The sequence below is a fragment of the Oryctolagus cuniculus genome, chromosome 2 (genome assembly GCF_051225735.1).
Source record: "Oryctolagus cuniculus isolate XC-2025 breed Fujian yellow rabbit chromosome 2, ASM5122573v1, whole genome shotgun sequence".
NCBI lineage: Eukaryota > Metazoa > Chordata > Mammalia > Lagomorpha > Leporidae > Oryctolagus > Oryctolagus cuniculus.
This window is the reverse complement of record NC_142868.1, coordinates 42,713,822-42,737,474: the sequence shown is the minus strand read 5'-3', so window position 1 is coordinate 42,737,474 and position 23,653 is coordinate 42,713,822. Positions and strand designations below refer to the sequence as shown.

Below are 23,653 nucleotides of genomic sequence, written 5' to 3'. Positions count from 1 at the left end.
CAGGCCCCTTAATGTCTTTCAGAAGTGTGTATACTTTTTAGTGTATGTTCTTTCACATCCTTGATTAAGTTTAAAGTATTTTATTCTTTTTACTATAGGAAATGGGATTATTTTCTTAATCTGTTTCCTGGCGGCTTGTTGTTAATGTATAGAATTGCAACAGGTATCTGTATGCTGACTCTGTATCCTATAACTTTACTGAACTTATTAGCTATAAAATATTTTATGGAGATTAGATTTTTTAGAGTGATGTGTGGGGGAGTGAGAGAGAGAAGTCTTACATCAGCTCAGTTGGTTCACTCCCTCAGTGCCCACAATAGCTGGGACTGGGTCAGGTCAAAGCCAAGAGCCTGGAACTCAATCTGAGTCTCCCATGTGGATGACAGGGATCTAAGTACTTGAAAAATCACTCACTGCCTCTCAGAATGTGCATTAACAGGAAGCTGGAATCAGAAGCAGAGGCTGAACTTGAACCCAGGTACTCTGATATTGGATATGGATGTACCAAGTGGCATTTTAACTGCTGCATCAAACACTTGCCCCTAAATTATTTTGACATTTGAAGATAATAATAATACAAGCTTATTTTCATTATATTTATGTACAACTGTTTCCTTGGGTATTCTTCAAGATACATTGAATAATTTTGCTATTGCTAAAATAAAAAAAATCTTTTCTTGCTTTTGATTAGAGTTTGAATTTATAGGTTCAATTAGAAAGAATTTCTGGGGGCCGGTGTTGTGGCATGGCGGGTAAAGCTACCACCTGCAGTGCCAGCATCCCATATGGGTGCTGGTTCGAGTCCCGGCTGCTCCACTTCCGATCCAGCTCCCTGCTATGGCCTGGGAAGGCAGTAAAAGATGACCCAAGTCCTTGGGCCCCTGAACCCGTGTGAGAGACCTGGAAGGGATTCCAGGTTCCTGGCTTCGGATCGGTTCAGCTCTGGCCATTGTGGCCAACTGGGGAGTGGAGTGAACCAGCAGATGGAAGACCTCTCTCTCTCTTTCTCTGTCTCTCTCTTTCTCTCTCACTCTCTCTCTGCCTCTCCTTCTCTCTCTAACTGTGACTTTCAAGTAAAATAAATAAATCTTTGAAAAAGAGAAAGAATTTCTGTTTTGAACAATATTCCTAACAAGTTATTTATTCACAATTACTCATGACTTTGTACTATATATTCTACTTTCTTCATATAGGTTCTAGGAATGATTCTGCTTATTATATGATTTTTCTATTGTGAGTTAATTTTTTTCTATTATGATTTTCCAGGTTAAAATTATTTAATACACAATAGATTAATTTTATAATTGCTGATTTTGCTACCATTTGTGGCCAGTTTGTAAACAGCTGCTGCTCCAAGTATTTCATTAAAAAGAAATTTACAACGTGGGAATTGGAAGGGAGAGAACCAGGATAAGATAGGGTCGATGGAGAAGCAAAAGATCCCAAAATCCTTAATTCTGCCTATTACATTTTGTAGGCCTTTGGGTTAGAACCAGCAAGACCTTCCCTGTTGCCATGCTGGTTGAGATGCAATTGCTGTTACTTGAGGATCTGCCAAAAAGGCGTTGACGTGACCAGGCAGGGTCCCCTAGCTTAACTTGCTGGAGCCTTGAATCGCCTTACCATTAATGCTTTTACCACAACTACTGGTTGCTGCCAGTAACTGCAGAATATAATTGGCAGTCACGTAGGAAGGAAACCTAAGGAGTGTAATTTCTGTTTCTCAGGCCCCTAAATACACTGAAAACGTAAATGTTGGCCGATAGCAAAGAGGAACCATATGCAAACCAAAAACCAAAATAACCAGTTTATTACAATCTATTTGATACCTGTATTTTCTCCTGATAGTGTTTTGGTCAATTTCCTATGATTTCCAGGAATATACTCTTACCATGTCTATATTACAGTGATTTAAGTTCTCTCTGTTTTATTAGGGTGTCTTTTCTTAATAAACACAAGTTTCATCACTTGTTCAATGTTTAGTGGGAATGCTGTTAGTGTTGGTATTCGTACTTGATATTGTTAGATATTGTTAGTTTTTTCCTAAGTTCTCTTTTTCAGGCTTTTGCCTGAAGGCCATTGTGATAATTCCACAATAAATTTTTAAAATAACGTTGCTTGTGTTTTATTTATATACACCTTAAGTATCAGTAAAATTCCCTGGTCTGCTATTTTTGTGGGTGGTAATTCTATAAAAATTTTTGATTTATTATATAATTATTGCTACTTTTAAATCTCCTTGATTGAAATTTACTCATTTATATTTCCCTAGGAAATCAATACCTCAAGCGTGTTTTCAAATTTTTCAACATAAATTTGGAAGAGAATCCTCTTCTAGTCCATGAACAAGGGATATATTTCCATTTATTTGTGTAATCTCAATTCATCTCATTAATGTTTTGTAATTTTAAGTTCATAGGTCTTTCACCTTCCTGGTTTAGTTTATTCCTAAGTATTTTTTGGTAGATACTGTAAATGGTATTTTCCTAATATTTTGGATAGCTCATTATTAATGTATAGAAACACTGCTGATTTTTGTATGTTGATTTTGTACCCTATAAACTTTACTGAATTAACTCATTAATTCTAATATTCATTTGGTGGAGTCTTTAGGGTTTTTGTACATAAGATCATGTCATCTGCAAATAAAGACAACTGAACTTCCACCTTTCCTATTTGGGTTCCTTTTATTTCTTTTTGTTGTCTAGAATTCCCCAAAATTAAAGCTATACATATCCCATGTCAAACACTTTAAGTCCTGTGTATATATTCAGTAGAAATATACTCACATATGCAACAAGAATCATCTTAGTAATAATAACATTAATAGTGACCCAAACCAGGAAACAACCTAAATATTTTAACAATGATATGAATTAATAAATGTAGGGTATCCTTACAATTAAGTTTTTCAGCATTTTAAAGAAATGATAAACTAGCATATGCTGCAGCATGGATTGACTTTGAAAATATTATACTTAGGGAATGAAGCCAGGGACACAGGATCGTATACTGTATGATTTTATTTATATTAAATCCAGAGAGACAAAAAGCAGATTAGTGGTGTCCAGGAAGTGGGAGGAGGAGAGGAATAGATATGGGGATTCTTTTAGAGGTTATAAAAATATTCTGAAATTACACAGTGGTGACAGTTGCACAATTTTATGAATGTACTGGAAACTACTGAGGAGAACTTTTTAAGAGTGAGTTTTATGGTGAATTATAACTTCATAAAAGTAAAAAAGCAAGAGTCAGAGACATCTTGACATATGAGGCATTAAAATGTGCTTTAAGGTAGTATGTGCTTCAGAAAAAATAAGTGCCAAGAGATAATAACATAAATGACAGGTGTAAATCCAAAGATGAATATTTATTGTACAGTATTAGTGGACTTCAAACTTAGTTTAGGAATGTTAGATTGATCATTCAATAAATATGTCTATAACGTTGGTAAATTATTTGATTAAAATTTAGGTGAAATCTTAACTCCAATCACAAATAAAATAATTGTCACATATATTAAATAAATCATAAAAGTTTTATCCAACTTCAAAGAAAATCTTAACCCAGACCCTTGTTTAAATCCATAATTAGAGTGTTCTGTGAAGGAAGGGTTGTGATGGAGCAACACCCTCAGCCCTTCTTCACCCTCAGCCCTTCTTACAGCCACCACTCACTATCCATTACAGTTCTAATTTCCTGTGTCCTGTGCACATCCTCCCACCATCTCTGGATCAAACAGAACCCTCAGGTTACAGGTTGTCACTAAGGGGATCTGCCTCAGAGATAGTCCGGGCATCAACTCTTCAATCCTCTGAACACCTTCATGATACAGTAAAATCTACCCTTGTCTAATTTATTTTCAAAATCTCAGGAGACCTTGTATTCTCTTGCATTTATAGTTTTATAACCCTGGGATGAAAAGTTTCTGTCTTACCTGGTGGAACTACAGCCAACAACAGAACAAGGACTCCAAGGACAGAAAGCAAGACTCTCATAGTTGAGGAGGTGAGTTAGAATCAATAGCTGGGATGAGAAGAACTTCTTTATATATTTAGTCCTCCAGAGGTGACCTGCTGTATGCTTATTGAACCTTTCAGTGGCAAGAACAGTTTTGTGTTTCAATGAGACTTTAAATCAGGAGACAGCATGCAATGGGCATGACTATCAGCCACTCAAAGATTTATCAAACGCTGACAGGGCTGGGCAAAGATACTAGGATGCACAGCACTGAAACAGAAGGAGCAGCCAGGGTGAAGTCAGGGTACTCTGTTAAAATGAGCACTGTCTTATGGTTTCTGGAGGAACTGTAAATGTTAAGGTAGCAGATTCATTGTTTCCCTGGAAATAGGAAGAGACACGCCAGGTTGAACAGCAGGCCTCTCTGCTAAGATTTCAGAGAATGTAAGCATAATTAAGCAACGAGATTAGATTGGAAACCACACTCAGCTTAGTGAGATGGAGAGAAGCTTTGGTTTAATTCTCTCTCTGCCCAATAAACTGAATGAGATGAATGACTTTTCATGTTTAAAGCTTCAATGAACACAAATTTTTTACACAGCCCACTAATATGCAATATGAGGGGAAACAAGGAAACAAGAGAGGGCCTCAGGGACCCTACAAGGCACTTAGGAAGACAAACAATATAGAAGAAACAATGGCAATGGAACATTTCTTACCAAGTGGCACAAATTACCCCTTAAACACTAAGATAAATGAACATAACGAAACATCGCAACAAGGACTAGGGAGTGTTTACCAATGCATTGGTAAGTATACCAACTTTAGAAACTGTGACATACATTCTTGATATTATTTGATCTTCACAACTTTCTAGATGGTCTCTTTCTGTGTTAGGTACCATGAAGAAAGCTCTCTTTCTGCCAGGGCTTCCTGTGGGTGCTCCTTCTACTTTAGGGCTTCCATGAGTGGAATATGCAGTTATAATACTTAAGCTGGTCTTGACTGGCTATTGAGATATCAAAAACAAAAATCTTGGGTTGAACTGGGGATGAGGGATGCATGGCAGCTTTGGAGACAATATTGGGGGCCCTGGAAGAGGCAAACTTCATAAAGCTTAGCCTAGAGAAGGGCCACTAAGGGCAGTGAAAGCTCTGGTAATGACTTTGTCTAGATCTGGGTTCAGGTCTTTTCCACTCTCATGGCTGGGGCAGCTGCACCCGGGCACAAAGCTCTCCCAGGACCCTAGGAACTCAAAGAGGAATCTCAGGGTTAGTGGAGCGTGTTCTGGTTGTTGACAACTGTTCCATTCACTGAAACTAGACTGACACAGAATCTTTAGCATCTCTGACCGTGAATCCAGAGCTCACTGATTTCTCTCATGTAGCTTGGTGTTTTCTAGGCTTCTTGATCACAAGAAAATGCTTTGTAAACACAGTTTACATAGCAAAGCAATACAATCTGAGTACAAGCAATTGAAATCCTTTATGGCACACTAAGGGTAGAATTTGTGGTGACTCCTTGGTATTTTCTATAAAAATTGATTTTCCAGCCTGATACAGTTGGAGCCAGGAGGCAGGCTTGGAGTGCTGCCCAGGACGCACAAGAACACTGTGTGATCCATGGGCTGGCAATCAAAGGCATCAAAGGCAGAGTGAGAGGCAGGGTCACGGCATGCCAGGGGCGGGCTGGCAGCCCCAGGTGAGTGTTGCAAGGTAGCCTCTGCCCAGACTGCACAGCGTCTCAGTAAAGACAGATAAGGTGCTTTGCTAAATGCCCTTTCTTCAAAGAACACAGAGAAGAAAGGCAGATGGCAATCAAGTACACGGTGTCACAGAAGGAGAAAGGAGTCCGCTCACCCTCAAACAGTAAAGCTGACCTAGGAATTCCTGGGGTTTACTGAACATAGCTCCCCACGAAGACGGTAGTTATTCAACAAACGAGCTAAAACGAAGCCTCCGTTGCCTACCTTCTTTCCATGTACTCAGCAGGAGCGGGAACTTGGGAGTCCTTGCTGCGCTCCCTCTCCCTCCTGTTGCTACCACTTTCAAAATTCATTGTTTCCTTACTTGTGTTTGTAAACCTCCTCAAGCCCCTGTGTTTTCAAAACAAAAACCAAGATTACTTTCCTTGTTTTCTGTTTGCTTTTTACCTAAGACACGCATTTTTCCCAATTCCTTAGGAAAATAACAGCCCGTATGCTCTACTTGAACTTTTCTTCCCCTCTTACATACAGGATCTTGACATCTTCCCTCATCTTTGTGTTGGCTACACTTTCACTAAATCACCAGTAATCTTTCTCTATAAAATAAAAAAATGTACATAATGCCTATATGAGTTTGTGTCTATTTTACTTTTCCATTTTTATTAAAATCAGAAAACAAAGATTATCAATATAATATAAATATGATGTTATTTTACCACTTCATTACTATTTTGGTCTACTGGTTTCCATTCAACTTCCCTGTCTCTGTCACTCTCCTGATTCACCTGAAGCTTTGTTCTACAATTACTACTTCATCATAAACATTTTCTCATGTCACTTTATATACTTAAAACAGCAATTTTAATTGCTAGGCAATATTCTATAACACATGTAAGCATTTTTTCATTGTTGGGCATTCTTCTGCGTTTATCCTTTTGCTATTGAAATGCTATGAGACTGCCCCAAGCAAGTGAGTTTATTTTTGTGTAAATTTTTTTGAAATCATGCAGTTTTTTCCTAATAAGCATGTTTGTAAACCTTTTGAAGACCTCTCAGGCACAACACTTGGGCTAACACAAAAATGTAATGTAAAATATTTACATTTGAAAACCTTGAAAGCAGCATCAATCAAATCCTGTGGGTTGACACAAAGTGAGACCACGTCTCTTACATTTTCTGTGTTTTTATTCAATTATGGGGATCACAAGAGTGATGTTTACAATTTGGAGATTCTTATTTGTCTTTCCTTTTTTTAAAGATTTATTTATTTATTTTGAAAATGAGAGCTACAGAGAGAGAGAGAGAGAGGGACAAAGATCTTCCATTGGCTGGTTCACTCCCCAGATGGCTGCAACAACCAGAGCTGGGCTAGGCCAAAGCCAGAAGACAAGGGCTTCTTACAGGTCTCCCACGTGGGTGCAGGGGCCCAAGTACCTGGGCCATCTTCTGCTGCTTTTTCCCAGACCCTTAGCAGGGAGCTGGATCAGAAGTGGAGCAGCCAGGACATGAACTGGCGCCCATATGGGATGCTGGCATTGCAGGCAGTGGCTTTTCCCGCTACACCACAATGCGGCCCCACTCTTATTTTTCTTGTGTGTTACAGTTGCTAGTTGAGCTTTTTGTAGGGAGTATTGAATACTGGAAACTTCTGTGCTGATGTCTTGATCTGCCAATTGTTTTAATTTGCATTTGCATTGTTGATTTTCTCATTATAGAGTTGTAATACAATATACAGAGCAATTCCCCATAGCAAAATTGCTCTTCTAAAAATGTTGGTAGTGTTAACGTCGAGAAATGTTGCTCTACTGTGTATCTTACTGTCTGGTCCCCGAACTTTCTTGTTGAATGGAATCAATACAATATAAACTTATTCATTTATTTGAAAGACAGAGTTACACACACACCAAAAACACACACACACACACAGAGGAAGAGAGAGATTTTCCATTCATTGGTTCACCCCTAAAATGGCTGCAATGGCTGGGGCTGCGCCAGGCCAAAGCCAGGAATCCGGAGCTTCTTCTGGTCTCCCACATGGGTGCAGGGGCCCAAGCACTTGAAGCATCTTCTGATGCTTTCCCAGGTGCATTTGCAGGAAGCTGGATTGGAAGTAGAGTAGCCAGGACCACGAACCAGTGCCCATATGGGATGCTGACATGTCAAGTGATGGCTTTACCCACTACACCACAGTGCTAGGCCCAATACTATACAACATAAAGGAGCACTGTAAGAATAGAAATTAGTAAAAAAAGGTATTGGAATTAGATATTAGATTTCCTGGAATGATTTTCGTTTTTTACTTTCTTTTCCATCTTTGTTTTCTATTTGTTCCTCTTGCTCAGAGATTAAAATTGAGGGTCATGGGTGGGCATTTGGCCTAGCAGTTAAGATGCCAGTAGGAATGGATACATCTCATGTTTGAGTGCCTCTGTTTAAGTCCTGGCTGAGCTCCTAATTTCCAACAATGTGAACTTGGGAGGTAGTAGTTGATGGTTCACACAGTTGGGTCCCTGCCATTTGTGTGGGAGACCTGGCTTTTGTTCTTGGCTTTTAGATTCTGACTAAGCCTGTGCTATTGCTGGCATTTGAGGAGTGAAAGGTGCTTTTTTTTATCTGTATGTCTGTCACTGTCTCTCAAATAACTAAAAATAAATAAATAAGCTTTAAGTGACATCATAGAAGACTTGACATTACATTAATATCACTTCTCAAATCATTGAAGGAAATTTAACTAAAACAGTAAGAAATGGGTGATGATGTTTTTTTATTTAGGGAGATAAGAACTTTGGATATTAATACAAGAAGGAAAGTTCAATTCAAGCAGTAATTCAATTGGATTCTAATGTCTTCAGTCATTAAACAATAAAAACAAAAGTGGAGGCATCGCAATAACAGATTTCAAGACATACCACAGGGCAGTTATATTCAAAACAGCCTGTTACTGAAACAAAAATAGACATATAAATCACTGAACAGAATAGAGGCCCCAGAAATTAATCCATGCATATACAATAAACTAATCTTTGACAAATCGGCTAAAATCAATTCCTGGAGAAAGGACAATCTCTTCAACAAATGGTGTTGAGAAAATTGGATCTACACATGCAAACATGTAGAGCAAGAGCCCTACCTTATACCTTATAGAAAAGTCAACTCAGAATGGATCAAAGATCTAAATCTACGACCTGATACCATCAAATTACTTGAGGAGAACATCAGGGAAATTCTGTAAGATATTAGCATAGACAAAGACTTATTGGAAAAGACCCCAGAGGCACAGGCAATAAAGGTAAAAATAGACAAACAGGATTACATCAAACTAAGAAACTTCTGCACTTCAAAGGAAACACTCAACAAAGTTAAAAGGCAACCAACAGAATGGAAGAAACTATTTGCAAACTATGCAACTTACAAAGGATTACTATCCAGGATCTATAAAGAGCTCAAAAAGCTAAACAATGACAAAAGAAACAATCTAGTCAAGAAATGGGCAAAGGACTTGAACAGGCATTTTTCAAGACAGGAAATTCAAATGGTCAACAGACAAATGAAAAAAAAAATGCTCAGGATCATTTGCCATCAAGGAAATGCAAATCAAAACCACAATGAGGTTTCACCTTACCCCGATTAGAATGGTTCTCATAAAGAAATCAGCAACAACAAATGCTGGAGAGGATGCGAGGGAAAAGGTACTCTATTCCACTGTTGGTTGAATGTAAATTGGTGAAGCCACTGAGGGTGACGGTATGGAGATACTTCAGAAATCTGCATATATATCTACCATATGACCCAGTCATCCCAATGCTGAGAATTTACCCAAAGGAAAAGAAATCAGCATATGAAAGAGTGATCTGTACCCCCATATTTATTGCAACTCAATTCACAATAGATAGGTATGGAATCAACTGATAGGTATGTCTATTAACTGATGACTGGATAAAGAAAATGTGGTATATATACACTATGGAATATTACTCAGCCATAAAAAAGAATAGAGTTCTGTCTTTTGCAACAAAATGGAAGCAACTTAAGTATAGTGAAATAAGCCAATCCCAAAAAGACAGCTATAATATATATTTTCTGATATGTCACAGTTAATATAGAAAACAAAAATATCAGGGAATGAAATGAATATCTTGTGATATGATTGTTGTTTTCAGCACTTGCTCATATTCCTACGGGTCATTTTTCTTCCTACTTTTTATTTGTTGAATTTTGTGGATAGTGGTGAATTAAGTCTGTGATTTTAGAGTATATTCAAAGTATTTCTTTGAAAAAATTAAAGAAAAAAAGGAAGGAAGGAGGGGAGATTGAGGAAGAAAGATGGGGAGGGAGAGAAGGTATGCTTATCTTAGAACTGTATCTATGAAATATATAAAATCTGTTCTCTATATATTAATTTAAAAATCTATTTAAACAGAACTTTCATTTCTGCCTGTAAATTTTTAGGAGAGTTGATATTTATTATAGGAGAATATTTATTACTTAAAAGTATAAGGTGCAATGTTTAGCAATGTGTACCTGGTGAAGATTTAACTAATGTATTATTCTAAGACCAAACTGTAAACTGTTCTTGAGTGGTACTAAAAGGTTCTAGAAAGAGTATTTATTATTAAAGAAACAGGTCCATGAAAATTGGATTAGAGGTTTTTTTTAAAGATTTATTTTATTTATTTGACAGAGTTACAGAGAGAGCTAGAGACAGAAAGAGGTCTCCCATCCACTGGTCCACTCCACAAATGGCCACAATGGTCAGAGCTGAGTTGATCCAAAGCCAGGAGCTTCTTTCAAGTCTTCCACACAGATTCAGGGGTCCAAGGACTTGGGCCATCCTCTATGGCCCTCCCAGGCCATAGCAGAGAGCTGGATTGTAAGTGGAACAGCCTGGACTTAAACTGGCACCCATATGGTATGCCGGCACTGCAGGCTGGGGCTCCAACCTGCTGCACCACAGTGCCAGCCCTGGATTAGAGTTATTTTAATGGCCCTCTGATGGTCTCTTCTGCTGTCGGTGAAACTCATCCTCTTCTAATTAATTGATAAGCTTTGTGTTTAAGAAAATAAGAAGACTCGAATTTTGTTTGTGAAGTCATTTGGGCCCATTCTAAAAGATTATCACCCTCTTTGTGGAGTTCATGCCACACCATACAACAATGACAAAAACTGTTTTAAAATGTACCATTGGCATTTTTCAAAAGAGAACATTCAAATGGTCAACAGACACATGAAAAAATGCTCAGGACTACTAGCTGTCAGGAAGATGCAAATCAAAACCACTGTGGGGTTTCACTTCACCCCCCCCCCCATTAAAATGTCTTTCATACAGAAATCAACAAACAACAAATGCTGGTGAAGATGTGGGGTAAAAGGTACCCTAATCCACTGTTGGTGGGAATGTAAACTGGTACAGCTACTGTGGAAGACAGTATGGAGATACCTCAGAAATCTGAATACAGACCTACCATATGACCCAGCCATCCCACTCCTGGGAATATACCCAAGGGAAACGAAATCAGCAAATGAAGGAGTTATCTGTACCCCCATGTTTATTGCAGCTCAATTCACAATAGCTAAGATATGGAATCAACCTAAATGCCTGTCAGCTGAAGACTGGATAAAGAAATTAGGGGATATGTACACCATGGAATACTATACAGTGGTTAAAAAAAAGAAATCCTTTCATTTGCAACAAAATGGACGAAATAGAAAACATCATACTTAGTGTAACAAGCTAGTCCCAAAAATACAAATACCATATGTTCTCCCTGATCTGTGATAACTAATAGAGCACCTAAAAGATAATCTATAGAAGTGAAATTGACACTTTGAGATGCAATGATTTTGGACAGCCCTTGTCTCTACTCTTGAGAAGTTTTTTTTTCCCATACAATTTGTTGAACTCTTTACTTAGTATAGAGTTAATTGTATGTGTATAGAGTTAATTGTATGTGTATAAAGTTAGTTGAAAATAGATCTTAGTAAAAAATAAGAATGAGAAAAGGAGAAGAAGGTGGAAGAGGGGTGGGAGTGTGAGTGGGAGGACAGGTACAGTGGGATGAATCACTATGTTCCTAAATTGTATTTATGAAATGCACGAAGTTTGTATTCCTTAAATAAAATGTTACTCAAAGAAAAAATTGTGCCATTGAGCTGCCTTGACATTCATTCTGGCTGATCAAATAAATACCAGGAGCTTTTAATGAGCTAAAGCCACATTTGCCTGAAGAATCTGTCAGTTACTGACTGGTCTGAAATGGACACAGGCAGGATAAGAAGACACAAGCACATCAGAGCTGCTGTCCCAGCACCCATGTTGCTTCTGTAGTTATCATGTAAAATGAGTATTCACATAGAAACATGGCACAGATGGGAAGATGTGATAGGGAATGCTAATGTCAGTGTACCTCAAGTGATAGAAAAACTCAAAAGCACAATCACATAGAAAACAGATGTGAACACATTGCCTTTTAAAAAAATTGTGAACATCAATGTGTGAACACATTGCCTTTAAAGAAAAAAAAAAGCAGCTAAGCAACCTCCACCTCGGACTGCAACCATGCAGTTGCCACAATCTGACCTTGTAACGTACTTTCATGTGCCAAATTTCCTTTCCACTTCTGTTTCTGTTTTATTTTTCCTATTAAATAAAATGATCAGTATTGCTTTTTTGTAATGTGCTTTGGCATGTATTTCGTCTTCATTTCATTTGGAGTACTGAAAGTATAAATTGTATAAAAACTTTTGGAAAGGTCTGATTTGTTTTATGCATTTTTGACACCATGAAAGTTAAATATCACAATATTAACTTTGTGAGCATTGTGAATATACATGAAAATGCTGCACCTTTCTCAGTAAATGAAGAAGTGTTCTTTTGTATAGCTGCCTTTGTGAGAGATGAAATTGCTTAAGATTTAAGCCTTTGGGGACACTGCATTTGCAATGGTAACCCATCATGACTTTTGATTGATCTTTTCAGAAACTCAAGTTGTCTATCCTGGTATGTCAGATGGCCACACTTATAAAGGTGCACACACACACTAAGAGTGGCATGCATTTTTACATTTTTATTTTGTTTAAATTTTATTTTATTATTTTTGAGATAACATTTTAAACTTACATTATAGTCAAAGCCTTAATGCTCAACTAACTAAAGAGTTCAACAAATAAAAAGTAAAGACTATAGGTCAGAAGGGAAAGCAGGCAAGGTATATAAACAACAATCAAATGGAACGATGTTCAACTTCGCTCATAGAAAGTAAATTTAGGCCGGCGCCGCGGCTCAATAGGCTAATCCTCCGCCTAGCGGCGCCGGCACACCGGGTTCTAGTCCCGGTCGGGGCGCCGGATTCTGTCCCGGTTGCCCCTCTTCCAGGCCAGCCCTCTGCTGTGGCCAGGGAGTGCAGTGGAGGATGGCCCAGGTGCTTGGGCCCTGCACCCCATGGGAGACCAGGAAAAGCACCTGGCTCCTGGCTCCTGCCATCGGATCAGCGCGGTGCGCCGGCCGCAGCGCGCCGGCCGCGGCGGCCATTGGAGGGTGAACCAACGGCAAAGGAAGACCTTTCTCTCTGTCTCTCTCTCTCACTGTCCACTCTGCCTGTCAAAAAAAAAAAAAAAAAAAAAAAAAAAAAAAAAGTAAATTTAAAAAGTCAGAAATCATTAAGACTATAGAGGCATATAATTCCTAGCAATTTGACAAAGCTTTGACACAGTATACCGAAACACTGTATTGGCAGCAAAACAGATACACACATTTATTTCTTTGTTCCATTCTTTTGGATTAAAAAAATTTAGCTCCCACATAGCAGGCAGAACATGAATATTTGTCTTACATTTTGTTTTTTGACTTTTTAAATGAATATAGTGTGTCTCATACCTGTGTAACTGTATGACTGTGTACACCTGAGTGTTTATGCTTGAAAAAGACATGTTTTTGTTGTCTATTTTACTGTGTATGGTGGCTGATGAAGTATTCTGTCATGGTCTTGTATGTTTCTCAAATAAATCTCCCTTTTAACATATGAACAAATGTCTTTTAATTTTTTTTAAATTATTTTTTTTCAGGGGCACGTGCTTAGTGCTGCAGTTAAGTTACCACTTGGGATGCCCATATCTTATATTGGAGTGTCTGGTTCAAGTCCTGGCCCCACCACTTCCAATCCAGCTTCCTGCTAATGTGCACCCTGGGAATCAGCAGATGATGGCTCATATGCCTGGGTCTCTGCTACCCACATGAGAGACTTAAATGAGTTCCAGGCTCCTGACTATGGCCTGGCCCAGTTCTGATTGTTGTAAGCATTTGGGAATTGACCCAATAGATGGAAGATCTCTCTGTGTCTGTCTCTCTGCCTCTGTTTCTCTGACTATCTGCCTTTAAATGCAATGAAAGTAAATAGATAAATATAAAATTTTTTTTTCCAGAATTGTATATTTTGTGATTTTAATCTTTCTGAATTTTACACTTTAGAGATTTTGATCTTTTTTAAATTTCAGCATTCAGGATTATGGCCTTTGGGATCGTCTTTTGGGATTATGGCCCAAATCCAGGTGCCAAATAACCAGGTGCAATGCTAGCAAGGCCACATGTTTAGTAGATTTTAACCTTTATCCTCCAAGAAGGTCTCCATTAGCAGTAAAAATGACACTTGTTAAAAATCAGATGAGAAAGAGCATTGATACTCTACTTCAGACAGTTAAACACTACTGTCGCTCCCCCTCTTCGTGGAGGAACGACACAGGACCCTGCGCTGTTCTTTCGTCTGCTCGGCCCTCCCCGGGTTTGCTGCTGGTTCTTCCCGGGTTGGCTACTATCCCTTCCACCTCCGTGGAAGGGCAGTTCCCCCTGGCCACATTCCCCACTTCCGCAGGGGAGCGGCACACCGCCGGCCGGCTCTCTCGGGGGCTGCACAGGTGTTCCCCTTAGATGTTCCCCTTAGATGTTCCTGGTGCATGCCGTCTCTCTCCTCTTTTATAGTCCTCCTCCACCAATCCTAACTCGGCTGCCCACACGCCGAGTACGCTGCTCTCCTCCAATCAGGAGCAGGATCAGCTCCTGGAGGTCATCACTCAGGTTGGCAAGAGGCAGCTGCGTAGAAGCTGTTTTCTCCTCTCCCAGCGCCACATTGTGGGAGAGCAGATGCATAGAATAAGTCTTAATTCCAGTAACTCAGTCCAGTCCGGGTTGCTCCCCACAGATCCCCCTTTGTTTTTATTTTTTGGCATTGATACGCGCCTGTCTTCTGTGTCCCGCGGCACACACTCTGCTCTACTTGCTAGAGTTGCCACAGGTTCTTACAAGTCCTATCAATCAGGCAAACCGAATCCGGGTCCTCTCTTCGCCATGTTGTGAGCAGGTTTTTAGGCGCTGATGCGTGCCTGTCTTCGGTGACCTGCGGCTGATACTCTGGTCGAGCCGCCTGCTGGTGCTTACCGCCTTACTAATCAGGCAGACCGAATCCAAGCCTTCTCATTGCCATATTGTGGGGAGGCCTATTGGTGTTGATTCGTGCCTATCTTCGGTGACCTGCAGCTCATACTCTGGTCGAGCCGCCTGTTGGTGCTTACCGCCCTAATCAGGCAGACCGAATCCAAGCCCTCTCATTGCGGTATTGTGGGGAGACTATTGATGTTAATAACGTGCCCGTCTTCGGTGACCTGCGGTGCATAAGCTGCTAGCCGCCCGCAGGTGCTTACCACCTTACTAATCAGGCAGACCGAATCCAAGCCTTCTCATTGCAGTATTGTGGGGAGGCCTTTCTATTTCTCTATTTCTCTATCTCCGGGCATTCCTATTTCTCCCATTTTACTTCTGTCTGCCAACATTCCTATTTCTCTCATTTTACTTCTAAACTTCTGTTTCTCTTATCCCTGCGGCTTCCCGGCGCCCGCCCCGAGGCTGCTTCTCAGCGGCTTCCCGGCTGAGCCGCTTCAGCCCGCGCCTCTCTCATCTGTGCAGCTCGGCTTTGCGCGCACACTCCGCGGTCTCGCACTTAGCCCAGCATTCCCTATCTACTTGTGCCCCGCACGCTCTCTCTGCGCGCGGCAGCCTCCGCGAGTCACACAGCGTAGCTTACGTCTCCGCCACTAGTATTCAATCTAAGTTCCCCGGGCTAACCTGGCGAATTCAACCCAGCTCACGTCTCCGCCCCACGATTTGGCTTCCCGTCCTTTGCTCCCCGGGCTAATCAGACGGATCCCAATCTGGCTTACGTTTCCGCTTCTGGTTTCAACTTTTCGCCCCTTATTCCCGGGCTAACTTGAGAATCCCAAAGTGGCTTTCGTCTCCGCCTCGGCCTGCCCCCCGCGGCTTCAATTTCCCTAACATTTTTCTCTACCCGGTATGTTTCCCCAAGCTTTCCTCCAACAATACTCCTCCCTCATTTCTCCTGGCTTCTCCCCACAGTCCGTATCCGAGTCTGTTTGTTCTAGCTTTCACTTTCGCTTTCGCCCTTAGAGATTTCTCCCAGCTTCCCCCCGTAGTCCGTATCTGAGTCTATGCCTAGGCTTTCAATAGCTTCTTCCGGCACCTTTTTCGTCCGGCTTTTCCCTAGGCTGTTTGCTAGTCTCTCTCTCTGATATTTTCCCATTTCTTCCCGTTTCTTCCCTCCTAAGTTTCATATCCGTCCTAGGTTTCCTATCCGAGTCACGGCACCATTATGTCGCTCCCCCTCTTCGTGGAGGAACGACACTAAACCCTGCCTAGGCTTCATATCCAAGTCACGGCACCATTATGTCGCTCCCCCTCTTCATGGAGGAGCAACACAGGACCCTGCGCTGTTCTTTTGTCTGCTCGGCCCTCCCCGGGTTTGCTGCTGGTTCTTCCCGGGTTGGCTACTATCCCTTCCACCTCCGTGGAAGGGCAGTTCCCCCTGGCCACATTCCCCACTTCCGCAGGGGAGCGGCACACCGCTGGCCGGCTCTCTCGGGGGCTGCACAGGTGTTCCCCTTAGATGTTCCCCTTAGATGTTCCTGGTGCATGCCGTCTCTCTCCTCTTTTATAGTCCTCCTCCACCAATCCTAACTCGGCTGCCCACACGCCGAGTACGCTGCTCTCCTCCAATCAGGAGCAGGATCAGCTCCTGGAGGTCATCACTCAGGTTGGCAAGAGGCAGCTGCGTAGAAGCTGTTTTCTCCTCTCCCAGCGCCACATTGTGGGAGAGCAGATGCATAGAATAAGTCTTAATTCCAGTAACTCAGTCCAGTCCGGGTTGCTCCCCACAACTACCTGCCACCATTCTATAGTCTTTTTCTGTTACATATTTAAAAATTTATAATTTTTAGCTCTAGAATTTTTCTTAGATACTCATATTTTGTATCCCTATCTTTACAGAGTGAGATTCTTCTACTGTTTAGTCTTTGAGTTACTAAAAGACTTGCAGGTGTATCATGAAGAAATGCCCCAAGGATTAGTACCTGTGGAATTAGAATGATATTTATTTCCAGTCAAGAGGAAAAAATGAGTTTGGTTTAGTAGAAGTCTGAAAAACATGTCCATGGGTTGTGAAGTTCGAAGTTTATGGTCTGCCTCCATCTAGGGAGATTTTCCTTTGGGAACTGGCGTTGGGTAGGGATTGAATATCCACCATTTCCTACAACACCTTTTTTCATCATTGCAAACGCCAATGGTGTCTTCTGTGGAGGTGCACCCACCATCTTTGCACCGCCCTTTCAAAAGAATACACTGCTTCTGCCCTGGAATAACACCAGTGTTTCCTGCACAAAGAGAGATTTAATAACATCATTAATTCACCATAAGATTATTGGAGGTGTCCCTAAAAATCACTAAGCCCCAAGAAGATAGCTTTGGGATAGGAGAGATAATGTTACCTGTTTGGTTTTCTCATCTGTAAAATATAGAAAATAAAATCTTATTTCACTAGTTTTTATAAAGTTTAAAGGCAATAATGTATGAAGGATACTTCGAAAACTTTCAAGAGTTCTTCAGGAGCTGGCACCATGGCGTAGCGAGTAAAGCCACTGCCTGCAGTGCCGGCATCCCATATGGGCGTTGGTTCAAGTCCCGGCTGCCTCACTTCCAATCCAGCTCTCTGCTATGGCCTGGGAAAGCAGTAGAAGGTGGTCCAAGTGCTTGGGCCCCTGCACCCGTGTGGGAGACCCAGAAGAAGCTCCTGGCTCTGGGCTTTGGATCAGCCCAGCTCTGGCCATTGCGGCTATCTGGGGAGTTAACCAGCAGATGGAAGATTCTCTCTCTCTCTCTCTCTCTCTAACTCTGCCTTACAAATAAATAAATAAATATTTTTTTAAAAATGCGGGCTTAAGATCTGGGACTATAAACATCTTGGAGGGAGCAGGCTGATTTCTAAAAGGCTTCAAAGATGCTGTCTTCCCCTGGAGCAGAGCATTTGGCAATGTGTGAGGCTGTTGCTGTCGCCACGACTGGAAAGCTGTCTGTTATCTCATGGGGAAGGCACAGCATCTCTAGATGTCCGAGCAAACGCCAACAGTGCCTCCGCTAAGAAGCTTGTCCAGGGGAATTACCCATCCTCCCTCCACCCGACCTGTGCTTCCCTCCGCCCGTATCTTGTGACCCAGGTTCTCATCTCCAGCTCCTTCTACGGAAAGCCTACCAGAACTCGATTCCATCTTCATGGTGTTCAACGCCCACTGCATATAGATGCTCAAGAGGATTCCTCTCAGAGCCATAGGTGTTATTCCCTAAGTGTGTCTGTCTGTGTTCTTAACTCACACGGCCCTGAGGAGCACATAACTACGTGTGAGTTCCAGTGCAATAGTTTCCTTGCTCTTGCCTTTCCAGCACCACCGTGGATCGCAGTGGGTGTTAGCTAAGAGAGACTTGCGCTTTTTTTTTTTCCAACAGTAGTTAGTTTCCAAACTATCCCATTAACCTACTACCTGTTTTTTCATTTAATCTCCTGTAATATACCAACCCTGATTGGCTGCTCTGTTGCCTAAGTTCTATTCCTTGACTAAATTTTTTTTTGGGGGGGGGCTCTGGATCTTTTTGCTGTTACTGTCATTTCGCACCTAACTGAGACTCTCGCTGTTGTGTCTCTACCCTGTGGAAACATATCCACAACCATATAAATCAGTGCAGGCTTTCAGAACTGAGTGCTCGCAACCTGTGTGGTGCTGTGTTAGAAGCGTCAACCTCATGCAGTCTGCGGTTCCATTTGCTACTGAGCTAACAGTCCATAACTCAGTCTCTGTGCAGCAAGAGAATGGCATGATATTGGGGCTGGATAATATCTTGTGACACTATCTCTGTTTTGCCAAGACTATTCTTGGAGAGAAAATGACTATCTTTCAGGGAGAGAACTGAGGTTTCAGCAGCTGGCTGTGGAAGGCAACGAGGAAGCCGTGTGATCTTACATAGAGCATGGACTCGGGCTCAGAAACACAGCGGACCTGTTGCCAGATGTTGGTCTTTGTCCATTAACTATATCGATGCATTTAGGGCAACGTCTGGCACGATTGTCAGGTTTTCTAATGTTAAAACCAAGGGTTGTTAGAACTGGGAAAGACAGCAAGAAGCAGAGTGTAGTAGCAGGAGGCATCCTCTGCAGAATGAAGCAGAATGTGCTAGTCTGTAGCTGAAGTCAACAGAGCTAATCTCGCCAGCAGAGCAGAGACCCATAACCCACTACACAGTGAAGTTCAAGCCTTCTTATACTGCATATGACCTAGGGTAGTGTCAGTCTCTCTACCTGGGGAATACCTTTTATTTCAACCAAAAGGAGAGGGACAATTCATCCTGTCAGTTCAGTGCTTCTAAATGTGCAACTTAATTAAGGAGGCATTTTTTTGAATAGGAAGCCAAAGGGTTATAATCTCTTTTTCACCAATGTCTGGGATATATCTTTATGCCAAGGCTTTAGTTCAAATCAAGAAGATAATATTAAATTATCTGGTTCACAAGGAAGAATAGATACATAGAAATTTATTTTCAGACTTATTGGCACAAGGATAGACATATAAATCAATAGAAGAGAATGGCTTTCTAAGAAATCTCAGAATTTATACCATGTGTAATAGTTATATTTAAAAAAGCAGTGGCAGAAAGGATACATATTTAATCATTGCTTTTGGAAAAAGATACAATTTAGATGCTCACTTCATAGTGCAATCGAAACTTCTGCAGGGGAAGGGACAAAACAGAATCACAATACAATAAAAGGTCCTGTGGGGTCACATGCACTTAATTCCTAAAGGGGTAATGACTTCTCAGCATCAGAACTCATTGAGTCATTTACTGGTCAAATTTTCTGTATGGTAGGAGGTAGAGTTTGGATGGGGATAGATTCTTCTTGAAACTTTGTCAACTACAAAATAGAATAATAGCAAACTTCTTTCCTCTACATAATATAAAGTTCAAGCTGTCTTTTGCTCCTGTTCATTGCGATTATTTAAGTATTATGTTATTCTCCAAAATCAGCATAAAAAGAATGTATAATTATCTAATTCCCTAGGGGTTAATTAATCAATTGAAGAGTTTTTCTATTGCTACCTATTTATGCCCATACATTCAGCATGTGTACACACACACACACACAAATAAATATATACAACATATATATACTCACATATGTTTATAAGCATGAACAAATTTTTATAATCTTTTCTGTGGTACCATGGATTCTTTTTTGAGAAGTACAAGGATATATGAAGATGGATAGTCAATTAATGATCACTTAAAATTTATTTAACTCTAGGTTGATAAACCAATATTTTATATTACACAGTTTTTGTGGAGAAATTTTCTTCATGAAAACAATTGTTTTACCTGATTAGAATTTTTGTAAAGGTCTTTATCAGAACTCTTCATGATGCAGTCACTCAATTTTTTGCAAAATAAATTGTATGAAATAAAAGTTAATATAGCACATAAAAAGTTTCTAAGATTATCAGATTGATTCTAGACAATGAACAGATTCTAGACTTCCCCATAGGTCACAACAAGGATCTAAATGAGGACCTTGAGGAGTGTGCTATTATTAAAAACATGTGAACAGCTCAGCAACTAACCTGCTAGTACTAACAAATTGCTTTTCTTTGACCCAAAGAGTGTTCTGGATCTCATGTCCTAATGTGTCCAGGATCACCTCAGCATGCAAAAGTAAGGCTTTTGATTTTTACATTTTCATATGGCATTAATATTCTCTGTTCATAAGAGACCAAGCCATTTGATTGCATCCTGTGCAGGATTGTAAGACTTTCACTTAATCCATCCTTCTAACATAAAGAACAAAAGAGGGCTGACATCGCCTGTTCTGGAGGAAGATGGCGTGACTTCAGAGGCAGGCCTCTGGAGGTTTCTTATCACATTTGTAGGGAACCTCACTTTGATTCCAACTCCAAGTAGCCTCTTGCTATTCACTCCTTCTTTTATTGTGGTAAGAACATATCAGGAGATTGGCCCTCTTGAAGTTTTTTGATCTCTAGATCTTATTTATCTTGTGTAATTAAAACTTTGTACCCATGGAACAGCAGCTTCCCAGTTCTCCCAACCACTGGCAACTGCTGTTCTGCTGTCTGCTTCTATGAGTTTGATATTTTAGGTACTGCCTGTAAGTGGAATCATGACTAATCTCTGTCCTGTCACAGGCTTATTTCACTTACCATGTCCTCTAGGTTCAGCCATGTTGTCATGTATGGCAGAAAAACCTCCTCAGTTTCTTCAATATCCAATTAAGAGATTTTTTTTAAAAGCCTGACAAATCAAGGTCACAATTTTGATGTGCATACACACATCTATAGATTGCTGAAAACAACACTGACCCAGACTAAGTTTGTGCGATTCTAGCTGCAATGTTGCCATTACTTGCGTGGCCATAGTAAAATCCCATTCTTCATGTGGACATGGCTTCTCTTATCTAAAATGAAAGATGTGACCACCAAAGTGCCTTCCAATTTTAAAGCATTAACATGACATCATTTTTATCTTAGTGGTTACTATAAGCATCTCTCACCACAGCTGTGTCTTCTGACCAAAGCTGAGAATAAAGTGAGAATTACATCAACTCTTTTGGGAGGAAACAACTCTATTTCAGGTAGATACCAAGATGCTCATAAATTAGGCAAAGAGCAAACAAGTAAATACCTTTGATTATATTTAATAGAGTCTGCAAGATGAACCAAGGAAGACCTCTCTGTTCAATAACCAGACATTTGTTGAGGGAAAGGAACATCCTGCCATTAACAGTTCTTGCCTGGATCTGGGTGACACTATTCCCTCTTCACTTCAGTTCTACATTTTAATGTTCAAGCTTCTGAATCATGGGTCCTTCTACGGAGGCAGCTCGGATTCCTGAAATGCTTTATGCCTGATTTGCTTCACACTGAACATTTTGCCGTTAGAACTTCATTCCACTGTGTAAAACCTTTTTCAAATTTCCCTGCTACCAAAATTCCATCGGTCTTTTATAACTGGATGTAATATTTTCTTATATGCATTGTCTTACATGCTTAACTTCTATCCTTCACAAATATTCATCACTAATCAACTCTGCATTGCTTTCATTCCCTAACCAAGTGTCATCATCATTCTGCTTCTTGGAGAGCAGGCCCCTGGTGATGATAGCTATTTGCTTTATACACTATAAATGGTAGTTTGCATGCCAAAGCTTCTAGACCTCTCTCTATTTGAGCCCCATTTTCTAATCATGGAGCTTTTGGATCCCTTTATACGTTGGAATTCCTTGTACTGCTTCTCAATTCTGACCTTATTAGTCTAAAGAGATGATTGAAATGGGTATTTGGCAAAGTAGCTGTCACTTGTGATGTCCATATCCCATATTGGATTGCCTGGGCTCAAGTCCTGGTTCTACCTCCAATTCCAGCTTCATGCTAATTCACTCCCTGCAAGGCAGTAGATGATGGCTGTTAGTTGGGTACCTGCCACCTTCATGGAAGACCCATATTGAGTTCCAGGCTCCAAGCTTTCATCTGGCCCAGCTTCAGCTCTTACGGGCATTCAGGGAGTGAACCAGTGGATGGAAGATCTTTGTCTACCTCTGTCTCTCTGCCTTTCAAATAAAATATGACAAATTAAAATCTTTTTAAATAAAGCAGATCATTGTCAGACTTCTGAATCCTCAAGGCCATGCATGAGGATCTGAGTTACAGGGACCGAAGTATTACTGAGCATCCTAGTAGGCCCTTTAAGAAACCTACCTCTACAATCACTCACCATCTTACCTTTTGGTATTATAGTCACAAACAGGAGGAGAACAGAAATAAGGGAATAGAGTCTCATGGTTGAGTGCTCAGTAGAGTGATGTATGATCAAGGATGGTGGAGCAAGTCTTTTATTTACTTCTGGGGGCCTGAGGTTCCTCTTGGTCAGTGAAGCTTAACAAGTAAAGAAATAAAATAGCTTCCGTTGGAATATACCCAAACCTCGTAGTCTCTAAATTTGGTGACAAATTAACTCAATTAAAGGAAATCAGGTGGCTAGCCCTTTCCTTTTTCTCTGGGCTCTCAATTTCACCAGAGGTCAGTACCCTTAATCAGTCTTCTCTTGAAGGGGGACAAGGATTAAGGACATGTGGGTATAGAAAGTCCTTAGGAAAGAAAGTCCTTATTACCAAAAATACTCTAACTTTTAAGAGTACACTCCTCACAATTCATGCTTCTCCACTACAGGAGTAAGAGAATTGCCTGAAGCACATTTGTAAAAAGAGAAACTGTGTTTTCCACTAAGCTACTCCTTATAAAGAAAAAACAATTTCCCACATATACAATATTTTTAGTAGCATCTGAAAGGCAGATGCACTTAGTTTACATTGCAAACTAATGCAAAGGGACTTCAAAATGTTCCTGGGTTAAAGATACTAAAAGATAAATTTATTTTGATGCAAAAATTTTAAATGAATGCATAGTGCTTTCATAAAATGCATTTAAAATGTTTATTCATTTTTATTTATTTGAAAGGCATAGTGACAGAGATAAAGGGAGATACAGACACACACACACACACACACACAGAGAGAGAGAGAGAGAGAGAGAGAGAGA

The 23,653-nt window shown here is 40.5% G+C and overlaps 1 protein-coding gene across 1 annotated transcript; it reads right to left on the bottom strand.

Annotated features, from left to right (window-relative positions):
- Positions 1 to 17,129: 17,129 nt before the first annotated feature.
- Positions 17,130 to 22,895, bottom strand: DEFB130B (defensin beta 130B). Its single transcript, XM_017340964.3, has 2 exons — positions 22,838 to 22,895; positions 17,130 to 17,374 (listed from the first exon to the last, which is right to left on the bottom strand). The coding sequence occupies exons 1-2, from the start codon at positions 22,893 to 22,895 to the stop codon at positions 17,193 to 17,195; spliced, it is 240 nt and encodes a 79-aa protein (XP_017196453.1). The 3' UTR covers positions 17,130 to 17,192.
- Positions 22,896 to 23,653: the final 758 nt, after the last annotated feature.